Raw genomic sequence first — 23,001 nt, 5'->3', positions numbered from 1 at the left:
TACGTCCTAATGTTGTACGCAGTCAGGACTGTGCATTGCAGCACCCAAAGAGGAATATAGAGCGCCGAGTACAGGTAGCACCAGGAGTGCTATATTCACTGCTCCCCGCATCTACTCCATAGTGGAAGCACTCAGTAATGTACGCTTTATAAAGGGGTTACGCGCACAAATGTGTGCACCCCGTGCTGTTTGCGGGATGCAATACAGGCACGGGCTGCACACATAAACGTTCAGGTGCATGAGCCCTAGGACACACTGACATTTTACCACACTTTGGGGATTTTATAAAAATAAAAATATGGTAATGTTTTGGGAGACAAGGTGGGCAAGAATTGTAATTCTGTCAGTGTTTATTATTTTTATTATTTATGAGGTTTACCATGCGGTGTATATATATATTATAATATAATAGCTTTATTCTACTTGTTGATATGGCAATACCAAATGTATACAGTTTCTTCATGTTTTACAACTTTTGTATCATAATTTTTTTTTTATTATTGTTTTCTTTGCATCGCTATTAGGGATGAGCGAATCTACTTCGGATGAAACATCCGAAGTCGATTTGCATAAAACTTTGTTCTTATACTGTACAGAGCAGGAGCTCCGTACAGTATTAGAATGTATGGGCTCCGATGAGCTTAAGTCTCGCGAGATAAATTAATTTGTACTGTAAAAAAACATTTCCCGAACTTGGGTTTGGCTCTAAGTGGTAACTTGGAATCGATCCAGAGTTCGGGAAATGGTTTTTTACAGTACAAATTAATTTATGAAGTTATTGAATGAAGTCTCACTAGACTTCGCAAAGCAATAACTTCGGCTCATCGGAGCCAATACATTCTAATACTGTATGGAGCTCCTGCTCTGTACTGTATTAGAACAACGTTTTTTGCGAATCGACTTCGGATGTTTCATCCGAAGTTGATTGGCTCATCCCTAATCGCTATATCCAAGACTGAGAACTTTGTTATATTTCTGTTGAGTCAGCTGTGTGGGGGCTTGTTTTTTGCAGGACGGCTGTAATTTTCATTGGTAGCATTTTTTGGTATATATGACTTTCTGATCGCAGTTTAAGTAACATGATCCTTTTATATCAGATGGTTATGGACATGGTGATACCAATTATGTTTTTCATTGTTAACCAATTATAAAATGAGTAGATATGGGAAAAGAGCGTTTTACTTACATCATTATTTTTTTGTATATTTCTTATTTTAGGCCCAGAATGGTCTGATGCTGGATCTAGAGTTGTTGATACCAAATTTTTTATTCGGTTTCAATACCATGAAAAAGTATTGCGATACTCGATACCATGCGAAAAAAATAAACCAAAAAAGCCACGTGCATTCCGCATTTTAAAAAATGGCGAATCGCGCAGTTTTTATTTATTTTTTCATTTCCGGCATTCACCGCATAGATTTTTTTTAAATATTTTAATAGTTTGGACTTTTCTGACGTGGCGATATGTAATATGTTTATTATTTATACATTTTTTATGTGAAATTGGGAAAGGGGGTGATTCATTCTTAATATTTTGGTGTTTTTTGTTTTTTTTTTACACACTTTTTATTTAATAACTACTTCCCCCCTTAGGGACTAGAACCTGGGTGAATAGGACATCACACTGTCCCTGCTGCTCTGTGCTCACAGCATCAGGGATGTTACCATGGCAGCCAGGGTAACTGATCGGAGCCCCAGGATTACACGGCTGGGGCTCCGATCAGAAGCTGCCACTGCACCACCAATGAGGGGGAGGGGACCCTGTGGCCACTGCCACCAATGATTTTAATACTGGGGGGGTTGAGAGGGGCCGGCGCACTGTGCCACCAATGATTTTAATAGGGTGGGGGTTGAGGGGGGGCAGTGCGCCACCAATGATAATTACCCCTTAATACAGGAGGCAGGTACTGGCAGATCAGCGGCAATTAACCCCTCAGGTGCCGCACCTGAGGGGTTAACTGCCGCTGATCGCAGCTCCCTGTCAGGGGCAGGGTGCCGGCAATGCGATTCTGCTGCCGACACCCGCCTCCTGTATTATGTGTTAAAGACTACTTTTCCTGGGTCCAGACTTTAAGTATTAGGCTACACAGAGCGGCGCCCAGAGATGTCCCAGCACTTACTATTAGTCCTGAGCGCCGCTCCGTTCGCCCGCAGTGCCCCATTACTGTCTCCTCTACTGCTCCATATGCTAATTACTATCGGAGCATTGGGGAGGAAACATCAGCTTCTCTAGTGGGCGTTTCTTTTCCCTGGCTGTAGCGCTGTCCAATCGCAGCGCAGCGCGAAGGAACGCCCACTAGAGTAGCTGATATCTCCTCCCCATTGCTCCGATAATAATTAGCATATGGAGCAGGAGAGGAGACAGTAATGGGGCACAGCGGGTGAAGGGAGCGGCGCCCAGGAATAATATTAAGTGCTGGGACATTTCTGGGCGCCGCTCTGTGTAGGAAAAGTCCTATCATTGGTGGCGCAGTGCGGCCGCTACCTCCTCCGCCACTCTCTTCTCTTTGGTGGCAGCGGCAGCACAGGGGGAGGGAGGACAGCTTCCTTCTCCCCTGTGCTGCTGAGGGAACATGAGCGCGCTTATAGCAGTATCAAAAAAAAATTTACAAAAATAATCGATTGGGTATCGAAATTTCAATACCCACAACAACCCTAGCTGGATCAATGCATTGTATTGTACCGGTCAGTTTTACACTGACACTTGGCCCTATCAGACTTGGTATAGTGCAATATAAAACTTATTAAATAATGAACACTTTGCTTACCTTTTTTCCTACATGCTGGTGGATGAGGCTCCCACTGATCTTGACTGCTACATCTGATAGTGTCTGAGCCAATTAAGACAAAGTCTTCCTTACATTTAATAACTAAAACGTCATGCTGAACATAAAACTCCTTCAAGTCCACCATAGGCTGTGCATTGTCAACTTCTGGAAATTTGCATGTAGCTATGGAGGAATAAAATAATAAAAAATAAAAAAAAGTGATGGCCTCAGGCATCATATAGTACATGACAACCTCTTTCTAACAAAAGCTAGAACCTCAAGGGGAGTGTCTCTTCTGCTGCAGCTAAGGGGGCGTGTCTCAGCTCACCCTATTATAGCACAGGAGGCAGTTAAAGTATGAAACTGAACATGTGCGGCCATCTCAGTCAGCTGGACAAAGAAATAGAAGAAGAAAAAAAAAGAAGAAGCAGGTGGCGCGATACAGATACATTTTATTGAATAATTCAGTGGCTATATAAAATTTTTAATTATATGCAATTACAAAAGTATTCAGATCCAGATGCTAGTTTGAAAACTATAGAATATTTTTCATGGGACAACCACTTTAAAGAGAATGTGTCATCAGCAAATTACCTATTGTTTAAATAAAATTTTTGGCAAGAATTTATCACTGTAGGTGTATTTGAGGTGAGTTTTTAGATTGCAGTTGCTTAGGAAAATGGCGAATGTTATTAATAATTTGGTGCAAATGTACAAAACCTGGCATACAGTTGCGACTATTCTGCTACTTTTAAAAAAGTCACAGTGCACAAATGTGACAAAAGTGATCAACCTTGAAATCTAGACCATTTTTTCACTCCACTTCTGAAAGTGGCTCAGAATTTTTTTTTGCTGATGCTATTTTTATTATTTACATTATTTGCTATATTTCACTCTCACGACGCAGCCAATCTCCCTTCTTTGTTCACATTACCAGACTAGGGCTTATTTTGCAGGGCAAGTTGTAATTTTTAATGCCCCCACATCTCATGTATTCAAAAAATTTAATTATTCTGCATGTCAGTTTGATTACAGGGATACCAAATTTAGATTAGGTTTTATTATGCTTTAAAAATAAAAAAAATTTGCACAACTGCATTCTGCCATTCATAACCTTTCTTTTTTTGGAGGTGGGGGCAAGTTTTTTCCTTATTATAGCATACGATTACTCCATTGAATTGAGTAATTCGACAAATTTTTTTTTTTTATAAAAATAAAATAGATGCAAATTTTTTTACATCAAGGATTCGTTTGAGTCATGTGACTACCGAATGGGAGCGATGCGCTTGCTATTACTTACCGCTCCGTGGCCCGCAGCGCCACGTCGTCAGGACATAATGCAGCAAGCGGAGATGAGCTGTGGAGCGGCGCCTCTACTACAGAAGAGGTAAGTATTCTATTTCACTGGCGCTGGGGACATGGCTAGGAGGGGGAGATCATGGCACTGGGGGGGGGGGGGGGGGGGGGGGCAAGCTGGTGGAACTGAATAGGGAAGCTGGTGACACTGAAGAGGGAAGCCTAATGGCATGGGAAAACCTGATGGCATGGGGGCAGATGAGTTTTTATAAATAAAAACGTTCTTTTAATTAGTTATTTGTTATTAGAGTACTCGATTCATTGTTGGATTAATCAATAGAATACTCAATTACAAAAATAGTTGATAGCTGCAACCCTAGATGTGACCCTCTGATCGCTTATTCCATATTCTTGCAGTCTATGGGACTTTTACTGGCTGCCTGTCCAGCCCTGCTTTGAGGCATGGCATAAAGGGCAGTTTGCTTTTGCAGACCTAGGAGCATTCAGAAAACACCAGGCTGCCATAACAACCAATCAGAACCCTGTGATTTCACTGCTAGGGCTTCGACTGAAGATTGGAGGAATCCCCATTCATCTGTTTAACTGCCCTGATATTGATATGACGTGGTATCCAAGGGGTTAAATGCGGCCAGGTGTCAGCTGCCACCATGTAAGGAGTAGGATGAGCTTCTGATCCCACACATACAACCCTCGTGCACAGCTGACAAACTATTGTCAGGAGTCATGAAGAGGTTAAAAAATCCTAAAATCCTGCAGTTTTCGCTAAGGCTAATACCATGAGCAACATCTTGTTCTGTGTAGATCACTTAGCAGCTATTATCGCATTATTAACACACGCAGGATTACAATGACAGATATCACCACTGTATAGATAACACAGGATACACGATTTACAACAGGTGATGGTCATCTTATCTACTCCTTCCTTGTACAATGACCTCTGCACAGGTCACAGAAAATTCCAAGAAAACTCCCCCAAAGAAGTCAGCGAGTCCCCCTTCAGTCTATTTTGTCTATGGCCCATGATGGCTGCTGTAAAGAACATCTATAAATAATGTTAAAAACATTATGGCAACAACATGGCGACATTATTGCCCCCATAACCATAGCCAGGAAGTAGAATTATAAAAATCCCATTCCCTTTTAACCCCTTAAGGACGCAGGGTGTACCGGTACGCCCTATTTCCCGAGTCCTTAAGGACTCAGGGCGTACCGGTATGTCCTAACTTTTGTGACCCCCCCTCCCCCCCTATCGGCGATCGCCGCAAACTGCAGGTCAATTCAGACCTGCGGATTGCTGCGCTTTTTGCAGTTTCTGATCCCCGCGCTCCCTGAGGCGGGCGGTGCGGCAGTGCGGGAGGCGGGCGGTGCGGCAGGCGGGATCGCGATCCCCCGCCCGCCTCCCCTTGAAAATTCGTTGGTGTAGAGTGGGTATACCAGGGTGTCAGCACACAGTGTCAAACAAGCCTAACCTGGTCATGATGAGACTTTTAGTTCTTCTGTTACTATTATGATCTTCTGCAGCCTTAAAAAGGTACTTATTAGGCTTTGTTCATATCTGCACTAGTGACTTTCATCGTTGTGCTCTGTCATAGGAGCACAACATTGAAAATCCTGGTATTGCAATATTTGGCACGTCACAGGCGACAACACCCGAGGGATGGCCTATGATTAGGCCTGGTTTCTATCATGGAGCCTGGCGGGCTGCAAAATATTGTCCAGCACATATGACCTCATCTACGACGGAAGCCCCTAACATAGATGTGATCAAAGTCTTGTTTGTTCTGTAGTATCAGAGTATTATGAGGCTCTGCAGCAGCTGAGGAGTGTATTATGAGGCTCTGCAGCAGCTGAGGTGTGTATTATGAGGCTCTGCAGCAGCTGAGGTGTGTAGTACGACGTTCTACAGCAGCTGAGGTATTATTGGGTTCTGAAGCAGCCGACTTTGCCCTAATGCTAAATCTGTAACAGGCCCCCAAGGTACTGAGTGTCATTTATAATACTGGTGTTTTCTTATATGGCAGAGGGGTCTTTGGGCTCACAGGCCCAGATGTACCTTATAACAGCCTATAGCTACTGATGGGGAGAGCATGGACACACGCTCTTATCTGCAGCAGAAAAGACCCTCCCCCCGAGCTGCCAGCTTGATATAAATCTAGCAGAGCAATGAATGTGGAGATCTCTGGATCCATGTGAGGTACTAGCTTTGTTAAAGAGACTCTCATGTACTATATGATGTCTGATTTTCATTTTTTACATTAGTCATGGGATAATCCCTTTAAATATTTTAGTATTCTGTGTCAAATATTTCAAATGTTATTAGCAAGTAAGGTAGTTTATAATTGATCCATCAAAGGGGGCGCCATTCCAGAATCCAGTCCACTGCTGTGAAGATCTGCCCCAGGCTGTGACTGCACACAGTAAAGCCTCATTCACATATCAGTATTTTGGTCAGTGATTTCAATCGGTGATTGTGAGCCAAAACCAGGTGTGGCTCTAAACACAGAACAAGGGCAGATCTTTACATTATACCTTATGTCTGTGGAGGCTCCAAACCTGGTTTTGGCTCACAACCACTGATGGAAATTACTGACCAAAACACTGACGTGTGAATGAGGCCTCATGCACACTACCGTTGTTGTGGTCCGCATCCGAGCCGCATTTTTTGTGGCTCGGGTGCGGACCCATTCACTTCAATGGGGCCGCAAAAGATCCGGACAGCACTCAGTGTGCTGTCCGCATCCGTTGCCCCGCAAAAAAAAAGAATATATAGCATGTCCTATTCTTGTCCTTTTGCGGACAAGAATAGGCATTTCTACAATAGGCAGCCCGTTCCACAAATTGCAGAAGGCACATGGGCGGCTTCTGTTTTTTTGTGTGCATGAGGCCTGAGGATTAAGTCAGCAAAAAGGGGGAGGGGGGCTAAACAGAAGCAGGCAGAACTTCATGGGGGAGGTGGTGGGATTATAATAAGAAGCGTTATAGAATACGTTATATAATAAGAAGCAGGCACAGTCTATGAGGGAAAGACAGCACACTATATTAAGGCAGGGGGAACAGTTCATCAAGTAAGGCTCGGTGCACACTTGCGATAAGATTTCGGTATTCTGTTCCATCATAGGAGAATACTGGAATCGCCTGATCCTGCATATGCTGAATAGTGTCGGCACCCGGCACAATAATGGGGTTAGTCGGGACCTGGCTTCAGTACAGGTAGTTTGCAAGATAAAAAACCATTGCATGCAGAGATTTTATGCCCTTTAATTTTGCCAGAACACCAGCAGCAGATGTGCATATACCATAAGGGTACCAGTTCATGGGCGGGCTAATAGGACTGCAGACACAGTTCATGGAGAAACATGATAAGATTGCAGTAGTGCATGACGGGTGAGGGGAAGTCAGACTTGCAGTGCACTAATGGCTGGATGGTGGTTTTTTTCTTTGTTGGCAAAAGGGTGTAGGGGAAAGTCACATAGGTAGTGCCAGGGGCTAGCTGTGGGTAGGTGGGGGAAAGGGGGAGGGGGAGGAATAAGGGCCCAATGATTCCTATGTACGGCCCTGGGGATGGAAAAAATGAAATTTCACTATTGTTTTCTGGGTTTGATTTTTACAGTAAATGTGACACTGTAACTTCATTCTGCAGGTCAGTTTGATTACAATACCAAATGTAATTATTTTTATTGTGTTTTCATACAAAAAGAAAATGAAAACTCCTTAAATATTTACATATATGGAGCTGTTAAGGGTTATATTTTTGCAGCCTGATATTTATTTTTCCTTGATAATATTTCAGGCTGTGAATGACATTTCGAAAACTTATTAAATTTTTTGGGAGGTGAAAAAAAAAAAGAAAAAGGGGCAAGTCAGACATTTTGATTTTTATCTCCATTATAAAAAAAAAAATTCTTTATTATTTTTTCAACTTTATGGGAGATTTTTGATTATAATCTTGGATTGTTACTTTTCTTGCTAAATTAACTACATTAACTAGAAAACACATCCAACTAGTCCGGCTACTGTCAGATTGGCCACACTTGGGACAGTGGGTGACGATACTACTGCAGCAAACAGGAAACCATAATCTATATAACAGGTAAACTAGAAATCTACAACATATGCTTGTTTCACTTACCCAAAACTTAAATGCCTGCTTGCGATATTTAAAGGGGTTGGCCACTCTGTTAGCACTTATTAAAACTATAAAGAAAGTAGGGAGATATTACACCTAGTAATATCTCTTCTTAAGCAGACCTGCCTGGTTGTCCTGCTATTGGCAGCCACGCCCCCTCCTGTCCTGCTATTGGCAGCCACGCCCCCTCCTGTCCTGCTATTGGCAGCCACGCCCCCTCCTGTCCTGCTATTGGCAGCCACGCCCCCTCCTGTCCTGCTAATAGAAACATAGAATGTGTCGGCAGATAAGAACCATTTGGCCCATCTAGTCTGCCCAATATATCTGAATCCTATTAATAGTCCCTGGCCCTATCTTATATGAAGGATGGCCTTATGCCTATCCCATGCATGCTTAAACTCCTCCACTGTATTTGCAGCTACCACTTCTGCAGGAAGGCTATTCCATGCATCCACTACTCTCAGTAAAGTAATACTTCCTGATATTACTTTTAAACCTTTGCCCCTCTTTTTTAAAACTATGTCCTCTTGTAGCAGTTTTTTTTCTTTTAAATATTCCCTCCTCTTTTACCTTGTTGATTCCCTTTATGTATTTAAAAGTTTCTATCATATCCCCTCTGTCTCGTTTTTCTTCCAAGCTATACATATTAAGGTCCTTTAATCTTTCCTGGTAAGTTTTATCCTGCAATCCATGTACTAGTTTAGTAGCTCTTCTCTGAACTCTCTCCAAAGTATCAATATCCTTCTGGACATTTGAGTCAGAAAACTAGCGAAAATTAACATACCGTAAATTTGCTAGGGCGACTGGTCACGCCCCCCTCCCTGCCATTGTTACGCCCCCTTTTTATAAAGGCAGAGTTTAAAAGTCGCCAACACATAGTTTGCAACTTTTTAACGCTACTTTTGAGAAACATGGGAAATAATAAATCTCCCCCTCCATTCATTCTGCTCATGGCTTAAATCCAAGGGTGCAACTAGAAAGGACTAGGCCCTACAGCAAGTTTATGAACAGGGCCCCCTCCCTCCCCCCAGTAACATATGTAAAATACATTAGCAACATATTCCTTGTGCTGCTGGAACTGGTGCGTACTTCCTATTGCTATGTCTGTACAGCAGTTATTCAGTTATTGATATTCTCTGAGGGGCTCTCGTCTCTATGGAAACACAGGTGGGCGGGGATGTCATATGACTGCTCCTCTGAACATGCTTGCTGCAATGCATGCTGGGATTTTTACTTTCACTTTACAGCTCCTCCTCCCACACAGCTTGTCTGAGGAGCTCCTCCAGGGAGGCACATGGTGAACAGGTTAGAAAAATGATATATAGCCAGTACATGTCACATGATATAAATACTTCATGGTTTTGGCTATTGTCTAGGACAGCGGTCCCCAACCGCCGGGCCGTGGAGGATTGTTAGCCGGGCCGCGGCGATCAGGGCAGTCTTTAACTCTGTACTAATGAAGCGCTTCCATTATGGAAGCGCTTCATTAGTACAGAAGGACCAGGGAGCGGTGAAGGATCTGTACTCACCGCTTCCTGGTCCTCGGCTCGGCTATCGGCTGTGCATGTCTGCGCACAGCGTGAGGTCTCTGTGACCTCACGCTGTGCGCCGCTATACACAGCCAGCCGACAGCAGAATGAAGAGGATCGCGATGGTGACCAGGAGCAGGAGAGGTAAGTGTTTTTTTTTTTTTATTTGCACTGATGGCTGACATGGGGGGCTTATGGGCTTGCTGACATGGGGGGCTTATGGGCTGGCTGACATGAGGAGCTAATGGGGGGGCTTATGGCTGACATGTGGGGCTAATGGGGGGCTTATGGCTGACATGAAGGGCTAATGGGGGCTTATGGCTGACATGAAGGGCTTATGGCTGACATGAGGGGCTAATGGGGGGCTTATGGCTGACATGAGGGGCTAATGGGGGGCTTATGGCTGACATGAGGGGCTAATGGGGGGCTTATGGCTGACATGGGGGGCTAATGGGGGCTTATGGCTGACATGAGGGGCTAATGGGGGGCTTATGGCTGACATTGGGGGGGTGTATGGCTGACATTGGGGGCTGATAGATGGCTAAAGGTTTGGTGGTTGATCTGAGCCATTGGGGGTCTAATCTGAGGTCTGATTAACATTGGGGGTCTGATTGCTGGTCTGACCTGAGGTGTAATGAAAAATATTTTTTTCTTATTGTTCTCCTCTAAAACCTAGGTGCATCTTATAGGGCGAAAAATACGGTACAGTGCAGCAGAGACCATAGTCAGTTTATATAGTCATTATATAGTGTTATATATTTTAATATGCACCTTTGTGTTTTGTTATGCGCGTGAATCAGTCGACCCCGCCCACCCCCTAAGCCCCCCCAGAACTCCGCCCCCCCCCCCCCCCCCCCCCCCCCCCCCAACCAGTCCCTGGGAAAATTGTCTTGCATGAAACCGGTCCTTGGGGCAAAAAAGGTTGGGGACCACTGGTCTAGGGCACTTTGGATTTTTGATACTTAGGGTGGCCAACCCCTTTAATTCCATGCCTCGCTGCTATTAGACATTACAGAGAGGAGGTACAAGAGGAAAGAACTATAACTCTCAGCATGTCCAGGCAGTTATGTTATACCAGAGGACATTACAGGGAGTAGGTATAGGAGAAGAAAACTACAGCTCTCAGCATTTTCCTGCCTCTCACACAGAATCTATTGCTTCTCCAATTTATTCTCCGCCACAGAAAGCTCTTCCCCCCTTCACATGACGTCATTACAGGTCCTTCCGCATTACTTTGACTCCACTGCAGAGCACTGTCCAATCCTGTACTGATATTACATGGTGGTGATGTCATCATAGGTCCTTCAGCTCTTGCGCAGCACTATACCAGCGAAGGTTTCTTCAGTTCCTACTGCCCGAGCCAGGATTAATCACACAGGCAGCTGGGATTGAAGAGACTACACAGCCTGTGCTGACACAGTACGCCAAAAGAAATTCAGGATTTAAAAAAAACACAAAAAAAAAAAACCACCACATCTGCGGTATTAACCTTTGGAATGTTTTTATCATGACACATGGTATTTTATGTTAGTGGTAAATTTTGGTTGATATAGTTTATTTCTAAAAAAAAATAAAAAATACAAAATTTCAAAAACTTCACAATTTAAAAAATTTGAATTTCACAGTTTTAAGACACATATTCCTTGCTCACAAAATACTTACAGGTTGTCCCATTTTTCCAACCAGCACCTGGATCTGAATAATTTTGTAGTTGCATGTAATTAAAAATTTTGTATAGCCACTGAGTTTTTTAATAAAACCAATCGTTATAGCGCCACCTGCTGTTTGCCCTTTTTCCAACTCTGTCCAGCTCACTGAGGTTGACATACATGTTCAGTTCCAAATTAATTTTTTAAACCACATGTATGTACTGTACAGTAGGTTATTCACAAACTTCCCTCTCCTCCCACACCAGCAAGTGACCCCCAAAGAGTTAAAAGAACAGCAAAACACAAAGACCATGGCCAATCTGCAACATCCCTGAGGTACAAGAACCGTGGAAACATCCGCCCTCCTCAAAAAAACACTTTTTGAAACTAAACCCCCAAGGAATTCAACTAGGGATGTAGTGAAGTTTTTGACCCCCACAGGTGTTTCATAGAATTTATTGGCATTGAACTGTGAAAATTTAGGGAAAAAAATGCATTTTTTATAGTATGTGGCTTTAACAAGGGTTAAAAAGAGAAAAATCATTAAACAGTTACACAATTTTTCTGGAGTATTGAAACTGGCTTCTTGATTTCTTTTTATTTACCATATTTTTCATGTTATAAGATGCACGGGATTATAAGACGTGACTAAGAGTAAGGCCGGGTTCACACGAACGTGTGTGACCCGTGCCTGTGAAGCGGCCCGCAAATAGCGGGCCGCAATGCTTGTTCGCCGGCCGTAGGTCTGCCGCATCGGATCGCGGACCCATTCACTTTAATGGGTCCGCGATCCGGCCGTTCCGCGAAAAGATAGGACTTGTTCTATCTTTTAGCGGAACGGAACAACGGGACGTAACCCCAGGAGGCACTCCGTAGTGCTTCCGAGGGGTCCCGTCCCGTGCGGCCGTTCCGCGATTCCGGATTAGCGGACCCATTGAAGTGAATGGGTCCGCATCCGTGATGCGGAATTCACACGGAACTGTGGCCGTGTATTGCGGCCCGCGATTTACGGGCCGCAATACGGCCACGGATCACACACGTTCGTGTGAACTTAGCCTAAGTAAAAGAGAAACCAAATATTTTTTATCAGACCCCCAATCTTCACCAGACCCCCAATCTGCACCAGACCACCCAAATTAAACCCCCATGTCAGAGCTCAGATCAGACCCCCATATCAGGCCCCAGTATCAAGTCATGATGCACATACTACGTCCTAATGTTGTACGCCGTCAGGACTGCAGCACCCAAAGAGGAATATAGAGCGCCGAGTACAGGTAGCACCAGGAGTTCTATATTCACTGCTCCCCGCATCTACTCCATAGTGGAAGCACTCAGTAATATACGCTTTATAAAGGGGTTACGCACACAAATGTGTGCACCCCGTGCTGTTTGCGGGATGCAATACAGGCACGGGCTGCACACGTAAATGTGCATGAGCCCTAGGACACACTGACATTTTACCACACTTTTTTTTTTGGGGGGGGGGGGCATGTTATAAAAATAAAAATATGGTAATTTTTTTGGAGACAAGGTGGGCAAGAATTGTAATTCTGTCAGTGTTTATTATTTTTATTATTTATGAGGTTTACCATGCGGTGTATATATATTATAATATAATAGCTTTATTCTACTTGTTGATATGGCAATACCAAATGTATACAGTTTCTTCATGTTTTACAACTTTTGTATCAACATTTTTTAAATAATTTTTTTCTTTGCATCGCTATTAAGGATGAGCGAATCTACTTCGGATGAAACATCCGAAGTCGATTCGCATAAAACTTTGTTCTAATACAGTACAGATCAGGAGCTCCGTACAGTATTAGAATGTATGGGCTCCGATGAGCTGAAGTCTCGCGAGACTTCGTGCAATAACAACATAAATTTATTTGTACTGTAAAAAAAAAAAAAAAAAAAAAACATTTCCCGAACTTGGGTTCGGCTCCAAGTGGTACTTTGGAACCGAACCAGAGTTCGGGAAATGTTTTTTTACAGTACAAATTAATTTATGAAGTTATTGAACAAAGTCTCGCGAGACTTCGCAAAGCAATAACTTCGGCTCATTGGAGACAATACATTCTAATACTGTACGGAGCTCCTGCTCTGTACAGTATTAGAACAAAGTTTTATGCGAATCGACTTCGGATGTTTCATCCGAAATTGATTCGCTTATCACTAATCACTATATCCAAGACTGAGAACTTTGTTATATTTCTGTTGAGTCAGCTGTGTGGGGGCTTGTTTTTTGCAGGACGGCTGTAATTTTCATTGGTAGTATTTTTGGTACATATGACTTTCTGATCGCAGGATAAGTAACATGATCCTTTTATATCAGGTGGTTATGGACATGGTGATACCAATTATGTTTTTCATTTTTAACCAATTATAAATGAGTAGATATGGGAAAAGAGCGTTTTACTTACATTATTATTTTTTTGTATATTTCTTATTTTAGGCCCAGAATGGTCTGATGCTGGATCAATGCATTGTATTGTACCTGTCAGTTTTACACTGACACTTGGCCCTATCAGACTTGGTATAGTGCAATATAAAACTTATTAAATTATGAACACTTTGCTTACCTTTTTTACTACATGCTGGTGGAGGAGGCTCCCACTGACCTTGACTGCTACATCTGATAGTGTCTGAGCCAATTAAGAAAAAGTCTTCCTTACATTTAATAACTAAAACATCATGCTGAACATAAAACTCCTTCAAGCCCATCTTAGGCTGTGCATTGGCAACTTCTGGAAATTTGCATGTAGCTATGGAGGAACAAAATAATAATAATAAATAAATAATGTTATGGCCTTTTTAATTATGTACTCTCAGGGGCATATAAACTAGCATTAATTAGAAAAGATCATTTTTAAATTAGATTTTAGCTTACTTATATAGAGCTAACATATCTTGCAGCGCTTCACAGACTATGGCATCACACTTTCTACAATGGGGCTTACAAGACAAGACAATAGGCAGTTCTATGGGGGTGCCGGCCGGGTGTATTGCGGATCCCCAATACACTACGGACGTGTGAATGGACCCTTATATTGCCTGCGGAAACCAGAGGTGAACCCCTTTTTTCTATCACCAGCTTTTTCTAATATACAGTGGATATAAAAAGTCTACACACCCCTGTTCAAATGTCAGCCAGTATTCATAGAATAGCCCATATCACTGTACATAACCTCCATCCATACCACAGGCGCAGGGGTAGACTGTTCTTCTGGTCACCAGTACTCTCCATGACCTTTAACAGCCTGGATCAGGACCTTCCCGACAAGGATCTCGGCTTCTAGCTGGGTATCTGAATTTAAAACCGATTTTTCCTGCACTTCCTGGTATGAAGGGACGAAATCTTTTGTGATGTCACGCGCTCCTGCGTCTTGCGCGCACGTGACTACACCAGGCCAGTTCCTCCTATTATTATAATATGGATCCTCCCCCTTCACGGCTTTAGCGTGCTGCATGGGAGCCTGCCTTGACTGCCAAATATCACACCCTCGGCTACAGCAGGTGGGTATAACACTGAAGAGACTTCACCACGAACACCCCGCGTCAGCACATACGGGCCAGGCTTTTCCTAGAGAGCCATGACAGGAGGCCACCTTTGAGGTTTCTCATGAAGGTTACTGACAAAATACACACCGCACAGGCACTCACCAGCCTTCCCAAGTGTAGTGGTCAAGTCCTTGTATCTTCTGGGTGTGTGGAGCGGGGAACTCATCTGGCAGACACCACCCCCATCTGAATAAAATCTTTCCTTAGGCTACTTTCACACTCGCGTTTGGTGCGGATCAGTCATGGATCTGCACAGACTGATCCGTTCGGATAATACAACCGTCTGCATCCGTTCAGGATGGATCCGTTTGTATTTTTATTTTTTTATTAAATAAATCTTTATTATTTTTTAACATCATAAAAAACAATTTAACAATCTCTCATCTTCAACATACTATATACCAACCCCACCTCCCTTATCCAATAGCTGCTGGGGAAAAAAAAATAAAAAATCCATGCCTCCTCTCTCACCACTCTTCACCCCACTGCTCCAGCTCATATTGCCCATCCACTCCCAAGGAGTTCCCTGTATTAGAATATTCTGGCAAATCTATGTTTTTTCTTAGTATTTGCCAGATGAAATTCCTCTCTGGCAAGTGAGGTTCTAGTAAGCTTTCCCATTCCCTAACCGTGGGAACAGCACTACTCCCCCAATGCCCAACAATACATTTCCTAGCTTGAAAAAGGAGTTTAGAAGCTATTTCTCGATATTGGGGGGAGTCTAATTTATCCATCACCCCCAATATGCATATCTCAAATTACATGGGGATTTGGAAACCATGATATTGCTCTATTCTGTCGTTTAACTTTCCCCAGAACTCGAGTCTTTCTACATGTCCAGAGTATAAGGACATCGCCCGCGCCTACCTCCCTGCATTTTAAACAGCTAAAAACTTTAGGTTTATAACACTTCATTAATATCTTAGGGGAGTAATAAAGTCGGTACAATATATTAAATTGGGTAATCCTGTGAGAAAAATTCTTGGAAACCCTTTTTTTTCCTGTATCGCCAACTCCCAAAACTCTTCAGGCTGGGGGTTCATACCGTTTTGCCATTTGTACATTAAGCTATTGACTGCTCTTTTCTGTCTCCATACCTGGTTTAGTTTGTAGATGCCATGTTGCCACCAAATTTTCTGTTCGATTGCCTTTAATTCTATAAGATGGGTATTTCCCCACAATATGGTGTCAACATGGAGTTCAACCCGGGTCCACAATGCTCTTACTTCCTTCCAAACCCTATCCATCAGCTCAAATAACGGTATCTTCCTACCTCCCTGTTGTGCCAAGACACCCGCTTCTATTAGCTGGAAGATAGTACACTTATCTAACCTAACATTTATTCCTGCAATCATAGACTTGTATCTTTGCGTATTACTCCATGTTATCATGTTTTTTATATGACCAGAAATAAAGTAGAGTTCCAAGTCTGGGACTGATAGTCCACCCTCCCTCTCGTGAATGCACAATAATTGTGCTTTTATCCTTGGTTTCTTCCCTCACCATATCAAGTCCATTAAGAGACTAGCTATTATTTTAAATATTTTTTGGGGGATTATTACCGGTGAGTTCCACACAATATAATTCAGGGAAGGTAGTAGACACATTTTCGCCAAAGAGATATGACCTGCCATCGAGACATATAATCTTTTCCAAACATTTATTTTCCTCCTGATTTCCTGTATTTTTGGGACCACATTTAACTAAACATAGTCCTTGGGATTTGGGGTTATTTGAATACCCAGATATTTAACGGGTTCATTAAGCTTCTTAATTTCCAGTGATCCTGGTATAAAATTTTTCAGAGGATTAATTGGGACACAGGCTGATTTAGACCAGTTTATATTGAGCCCAGCATGTTTACCATGTGAACCTACAGTAGGTGAACCCGATTTTGTGTCAATCTCGCTGTATTTCTCGGCGAGATTGAGCACATACGAGCCCCATCGCGGGAGCCAGCGCCGAGCTGGCTTGCCGCGATGGAGACAGAGCCGTCATAGAAGCGACGGGAGATCCGACTTGGATTCCCGCCAATTCTACACGTGTGCGGCGTTTGTTATGAATCCTGAGGGGGAAGTCCCCGCCGGATTTTAAATAAAAATCCGGCCTGGGTCCCGCCCTCAGGAGCATACCGGGCCCTTAGGTCTGTTATGGGTTGTAAGGAGAGCCCCCCCTACGCCGAAAAAAACGGCGTAGGGGGTCCCCCTACAATCCATACCAGACCCGTATCCAAAGCACGCTACCCGGCCAGCCAGGAAGGGAGTGGGGACGAGCGAGCGCCCCCCCCCCCCCCTCCTGAGCCGTACCAGGCTGCATGCCCTCAACATGGGGGGTTGGGTGCTCTGGGGCAGGGGGCGCACTGCGGCCCCCCCACCTCAGAGCACCCTGTCCCCATGTTGATGAGGACAGGGCCCCTTCCCGACAACCCTGGCCGTTGGTTGTCGGGGTATGCGGGCGGGAGGCTTATCGGAATCTGGGAGCCCCCTTTAATAAGGGGGCCCCCAGATACCGGCCCCCCACCCTAAGTGAATGAGTATGGGGTACATCGTACCCCTACCCATTCACCTGCAAGAAAAGTGGTAAAAACACAAATAAACCACACAGTGTATTAAAATATTTTATTTTTCTGCTCCGGAGGCCGCCCCCTGTCTTCTTTATTAGCTCTTTTACCAGGGGGGGGCTCTTCTTCTTCCGATATCCCGACGGGTCTTCTCCGCTATCCGGGGGGGTCTTCTCAACTCTCCGGGGTTCTCCTTCTGTCTTCTCCTTCTGTCTTGTTGTCTCCTTCTGTCTTGTTGTCTCCTTCTGTCTTGTTGTCTCCTTCTGTCTTCTGTCTCCGGGGTTCTCCTTCTGTTTTCGCCTCTCTCTGTTGTTGACTCGGCGCACCCCGGTTCTTCGTCTCGCGAGACGAAGAATCGGGGTGCGCCGAGTCTCGCGAGACGAAGAACCGGGGTGCGCCGAGTCAACAACAGAGAGAGGCGAAAACAGAAGGAGAACCCCGGAGACAGAAGGAGACAACAAGACAGAAGGAGAAGACAGAAGGAGACAACAAGACAGAAGGAGAAGACAGAAGGAGACAACAAGACAGAAGGAGAAGACAGAAGGAGAACCCCGAAGAGTTGAGAAGACCCCCCCGGATAGCGGAGAAGACAGAAGGAGAACCCCGGAGACAGAAGACAGAAGGAGACAACAAGACAGAAGGAGAAGACAGAAGGAGAACCCCGGAGAGTTGAGAAGACCCCCCCGGATAGCGGAGAAGACCCGTCGGGATATCGGAAGAAGAAGAGCCCCCCCCTGGTAAAAGAGCTAATAAAGAAGACAGGGGGCGGCCTCCGGAGCAGAAAAATAAAATATTTTAATACACTGTGTGGTTTATTTGTGTTTTTACCACTTTTCTTGCAGGTGAATGGGTAGGGGTACGATGTACCCCATACTCATTCACTTAGGGTGGGGGGCCGGTATCTGGGGGCCCCCTTATTAAAGGGGGCTCCCAGATTCCGATAAGCCTCCCGCCCGCATACCCCGACAACCAACGGCCAGGGTTGTCGGGAAGGGGCCCTGTCCTCATCAACATGGGGACAGGGTGCTCTGAGGTGGGGGGGCCGCAGTGCGCCCCCTGCCCCAGAGCACCCAACCCCCCATGTTGAGGGCATGCAGCCTGGTACGGCTCAGGAGGGGGGGGGGGGGGGCTCGCTCGTCCCCACTCCCTTCCTGGCTGGCCGGGGAGCGTGCTTTGGATACGGGGCTGGTATGGATTGTAGGGGGACCCCCTACGCCGTTTTTTTCGGCGTAGGGGGGGCTCTCCTTACAACCCATAACAGACCTAAGGGCCCGGTATGCTCCTGAGGGCGGGACCCAGGCCGGATTTTTATTTAAAATCCGGCGGGGACTTCCCCCTCAGGATTCATAACAAACGCCGCACACGTGTAGAATTGGCGGGAATCCAAGTCGGATCTCCCGTCGCTTCTATGACGCGCTTGCTGGGATGTGCTGTCACTATCCCAGTGAGTGCGAGATCTCGGCACCATGTTGCCGAGTATCAGCGCGACGCTGTCGTGCTAAAAACACAATGTCAGAAACACCTACTGTACAAACATCATAATATCATCCGCATAGAGCGATTTTTTCCTCGTGATCACAGAGCTTGAACCCCACAATTTCTTCATCTTGCCTAATCATCTCAGCTAACGGTTCCACAGCTATAGCAAAAAGCAGAGGGGAAAGAGGGCAACCCTGTCTAACCCCCTTTAAGATCTTTATGTTATCAGAGTATTCCCCATTTATTATCACTTTTGCTGAGATTTCAGTATATAGCAATTTTACCCATGATATAAATTTGTCACCAATTCCCATCTTCTTCAATGTTGTAAACAAGAATGGCCATTCTATGGTGTCAAACGCCTTTGAGGCGTCTATGGTAACAATCAATCATTCACCACAATTTGTTGGTTCAAGCTGGGTGTTCAAGCAGCGTTTTGGTGTCCGCCTCCAAAGCGGACTGGAGACTGAACGGAGGCAAACTGATGCATTTTGAGCGGATCCTTTTCCATTCAGAATGCATTAGGGCAAAACTGATCCGTTTTGGACCGCTTGTGAGAGCCCTGAACAGATCTCACAAACGGAAAGTCAAAACGTGTGAAAGTAGCGTTAGTTGCCCAGGGAGAAACAACTCCCCTCTATGGTATACCTGTAGGATCCACTTCCTAGGACAGGAAACCACTGAGGAAGGGAGAGTATCCTTTTTTTTATACCTGTGGGTTTCCTGTCCTGGGAGGCAGACCCTCTTTCATGGTGCGGTCATGGACGATAGGGAAAACAAAAAATTATGGCTCAGAAAATGGCAACACAAAAACAAGGTATACTTTTCAAAAATGCTTTTACCTGTTCTATAAAAAATATCATGTGATACAACACGTCTGGTGAACTGTGTCAAAACAGCCATTGTTTGTCACCTTGCTTCACAAAAAGTGTAATACCAACGGATCAAAAAGTTGTATGTACTCCAAAATGGTACCAATCAGTCATCTGATCCCGCAAAAAGGAGACCCTATCTAAGACAATCGCCAGAAAAATAAAAATAATGTGGCAACACAAAAACAAGATATTATTCTGTTCAACTTAACAAAAATTAGGGCTTATTTTTTGAGGGATAAGTTGCATTTTTAAGGGCACCATTTAATTTACCATGTGTGTTAATGGAAAATAGGAAAAGATCTTTGTTGGGCTAAAGTGAGAAAAAAATTCACAATTCCACCAAGGTTTTTGAGGTTTTGACATCACGGTGTTCATTGTGCACTAAAAAGGACATGACATTCATATTCTGCAGCTCAATACAAATACCATATAGCAATACCAAACTTGTATAGTTTATATTTTGTTTTACTACATTTAAAATAAAAAACCTTTGAAAATAAAAACTACATTTTCTTTGCATCGCCATTTTCTGACTGTCATAACCTTGATATATTTCCATTCACAGAGCTGTATGAGGGCTTGTTTTTTGCGGGATGAACAGTTTTTTTTCGGACACAGCCATACGTGATATGTTTATTTTTTTGTATTGTTAATATATTTTATGTGTAAAATAGGGAAAGGGGGTTGATTGAAAATTTAACATTTTTAGTTTTTTTTTAATCTAATAACTATTAGCCCCCTTAGGGGGCTAGAACCTGGGATCTTTTGATCCCTTGTCTCATAATAGGGATCTATTAAGGTGAATAAGATTTTCACATGCTCTCTGCTGTGCTTTGTGCAGGCTTCCTAAGAGTCCAGGCTGTCATGGTAACCAATCAGAGCCCTGCAATTTCACCGATTGCAGCACCTAAGGGGTTAAATTACCAGGGTTTGTCAGGATTGCCGGGTATGGAGCGGTCTCGATGCAGCAGCCCGCTCCATACATTACCTCAACCACCATGACATAAGGGTACGTCCCAGTGGTTGAAGGTGTTAATATTACATAATATATTGCTTAAAATAATTTAGTTGTGGACTACCAATTGCAATGAGTGTACTGGTAGCGTAAAACCCACAAAAGACCATATCAATCCATTCTATCCACTTCTAACAATGACTAAATATTCCCCAATAATATATGAATGGTATTTAATATTTATATGAAAATACCATCTACACACTATTTTGGAATATTCTTTAATTGTTTGAGGTGGCTAGAGAGTGCATTTTTTTTAAATAAAATAGTAAAGTATCAGCAACTAAAATTATTGATTTGTAGCCAACTATTCTTCCAACAAACATCAACTTACCGTCGCATTTCGGTGGAGAAGGCTCCCACTGACCTCGACTGCTGCAGGTGATTAAAGGTGAACCATTCAAAACAAAGCCTGCCTCACACTCGAACCTCACAGCATCATCCTGTAGATACACACTTTTCAAGCCCACAATCGGCCTGGAATTTGCAACACTTGGAACTTTGCAAGGAACTATAAGAAAAAAGAAACATCTATAAATAATAGAAACCTGCAACTCCAAAGAGGTTTTTAAAAACAATGGCCAAAAATTAACACTACATACGAAGTAGATTAAATAAGGTAAAAGTGGAAAAACATTCTTCAGAGGAGAATTCAACTTTACTCTATCTGACCAAGAATGTGTGTCAGACAGAGTGCATATATGTGTGTGTGTGTGTGTGTGTGTGTGTGTGTGTGTGTGTGTGTGTGTAGATAAATATATACACACACACATATATACATTGGATATAAAAAGTCTACACACCCCTGTTAAAATGTCAAGTTTCTGTGATTTAAAAAAATGAGAAAGATAAATCATTTCAGAACTTTTTCCACCCTTAATGTGACCTAGAAAAAAAAAATAAAAACTAAAATAATGTGGTTGCATAAGTGTGCACACCCTCTTATAACTGGGGATGTAGCTGTGTTCAGAATTAAGCATTCACATTCAAAATCATGTTAACTAGGAGTCAGCATACACCTGCCATCATTTAGAGTGCCTCTGATTAACCCCAAATAAAGTTCAGCTGCTCTAGTTGGTCTTTTCTGAAATTTTCTTAGTCACATCCCACAGCAAAAGCCATGGTCCACAGAGAGCTTCCAACGCATCAGAGGGATCTCATTGTTAAAAGGGATCAGACAGGAGAAGGGTACAAAAGAATTTCCAAGGCATTAGATATACCATGGAACACAGTGAAGACAGTCATGGTCAAGTGGAGAAAATATGGCACAACAGTGACATTACAAAGAACTGGACGTCCCTCCAAAATTGATGAAAAGACGAGAAGAAAACTGGTCTGGGAGGCTACCAAGGAGGCCTACAGCAACATTAAAGGAGCTGCAGGAATATCTGGCAAGTACTGGCTGTGTGGTACATGTGACAACAATCTCCCATATTCTTCATATGTCTGGGCTATCGGGTAGAGTTGCAAGACGAAAGACTTTTCTTACGAAGAAAAACATCCAAGACAGGCTACATTTTGCAAAAACACATCTGAAGTCTCCCAAAAGCATGTGGGAAAAGGTGTTATGTTCTGATGAAACCAAGGTTGAACGTTTTGGCCATAATTCCAAAAGATATATGTTTGGCGTAAAAACAACACTGCACATCACCAAAAGAACACCATACCCACAGTGAAGCATGGTGGTGGCAGCATCATGCTTTGGGGCTGTTTTTCTTCAGCTGGAACTAAGGCATTAGTTAAGCTAGAGGGAATTATGAACAGTTACAAATACCAGTCAATATTGGCACAAAATCTTCAGGCTTCTACTAGAAAGTTGAACATGAAGAGGAACTTCATTTTTCAGCATGACAACGACCCAAAGCATACATCCAAATCAACAAAGGAATGGCTTAACCCGAAGAAGATTAAAGTTGTGGAATGGCCCAGCCAGAGCCCAGACCTGAATCCGATTAAAAATCTGTGGGGTGATCTGAAGAGGGCTGCGCACAGGAGATGCCCTCGCAATTTGGAGTGTTTTTGCAAAGAAGAGTGGGCAAATCTTGCCAAGTCAAAATGTGCCATGCTGATACTCATACCCAAAAGAGTGCTGTAATAAAATCAAGTGTACAATATATAT

General features: G+C 43.6%; 1 protein-coding gene across 2 annotated transcripts in view; it reads right to left on the bottom strand.

The window, feature by feature from the left end:
• The window catches only part of LOC120995071 (complement decay-accelerating factor-like), a 172,584-nt gene that overhangs the window by 49,575 nt on the left and 100,008 nt on the right, over window positions 1-23,001 (bottom strand). The window contains exons 9-11 of one of the 2 annotated variants that reach the window (XM_040424054.1): window positions 21,217-21,393; window positions 13,975-14,157; window positions 2,769-2,951 (exon numbers count right to left, since the gene is read on the bottom strand). In XM_040424054.1, coding sequence (XP_040279988.1) covers window positions 2,769-2,951; window positions 13,975-14,157; window positions 21,217-21,393 — 543 coding nt within the window. The remainder of the gene's footprint in view (window positions 1-2,768; window positions 2,952-13,974; window positions 14,158-21,216; window positions 21,394-23,001) is intronic. The other variant, XM_040424055.1, reaches the window with a different exon arrangement.

This window comes from Bufo bufo, chromosome 3, assembly GCF_905171765.1.
Source record: "Bufo bufo chromosome 3, aBufBuf1.1, whole genome shotgun sequence".
Lineage (NCBI taxonomy): Eukaryota > Metazoa > Chordata > Amphibia > Anura > Bufonidae > Bufo > Bufo bufo.
This window is presented reverse-complemented; position numbering and strand designations above follow the sequence as displayed.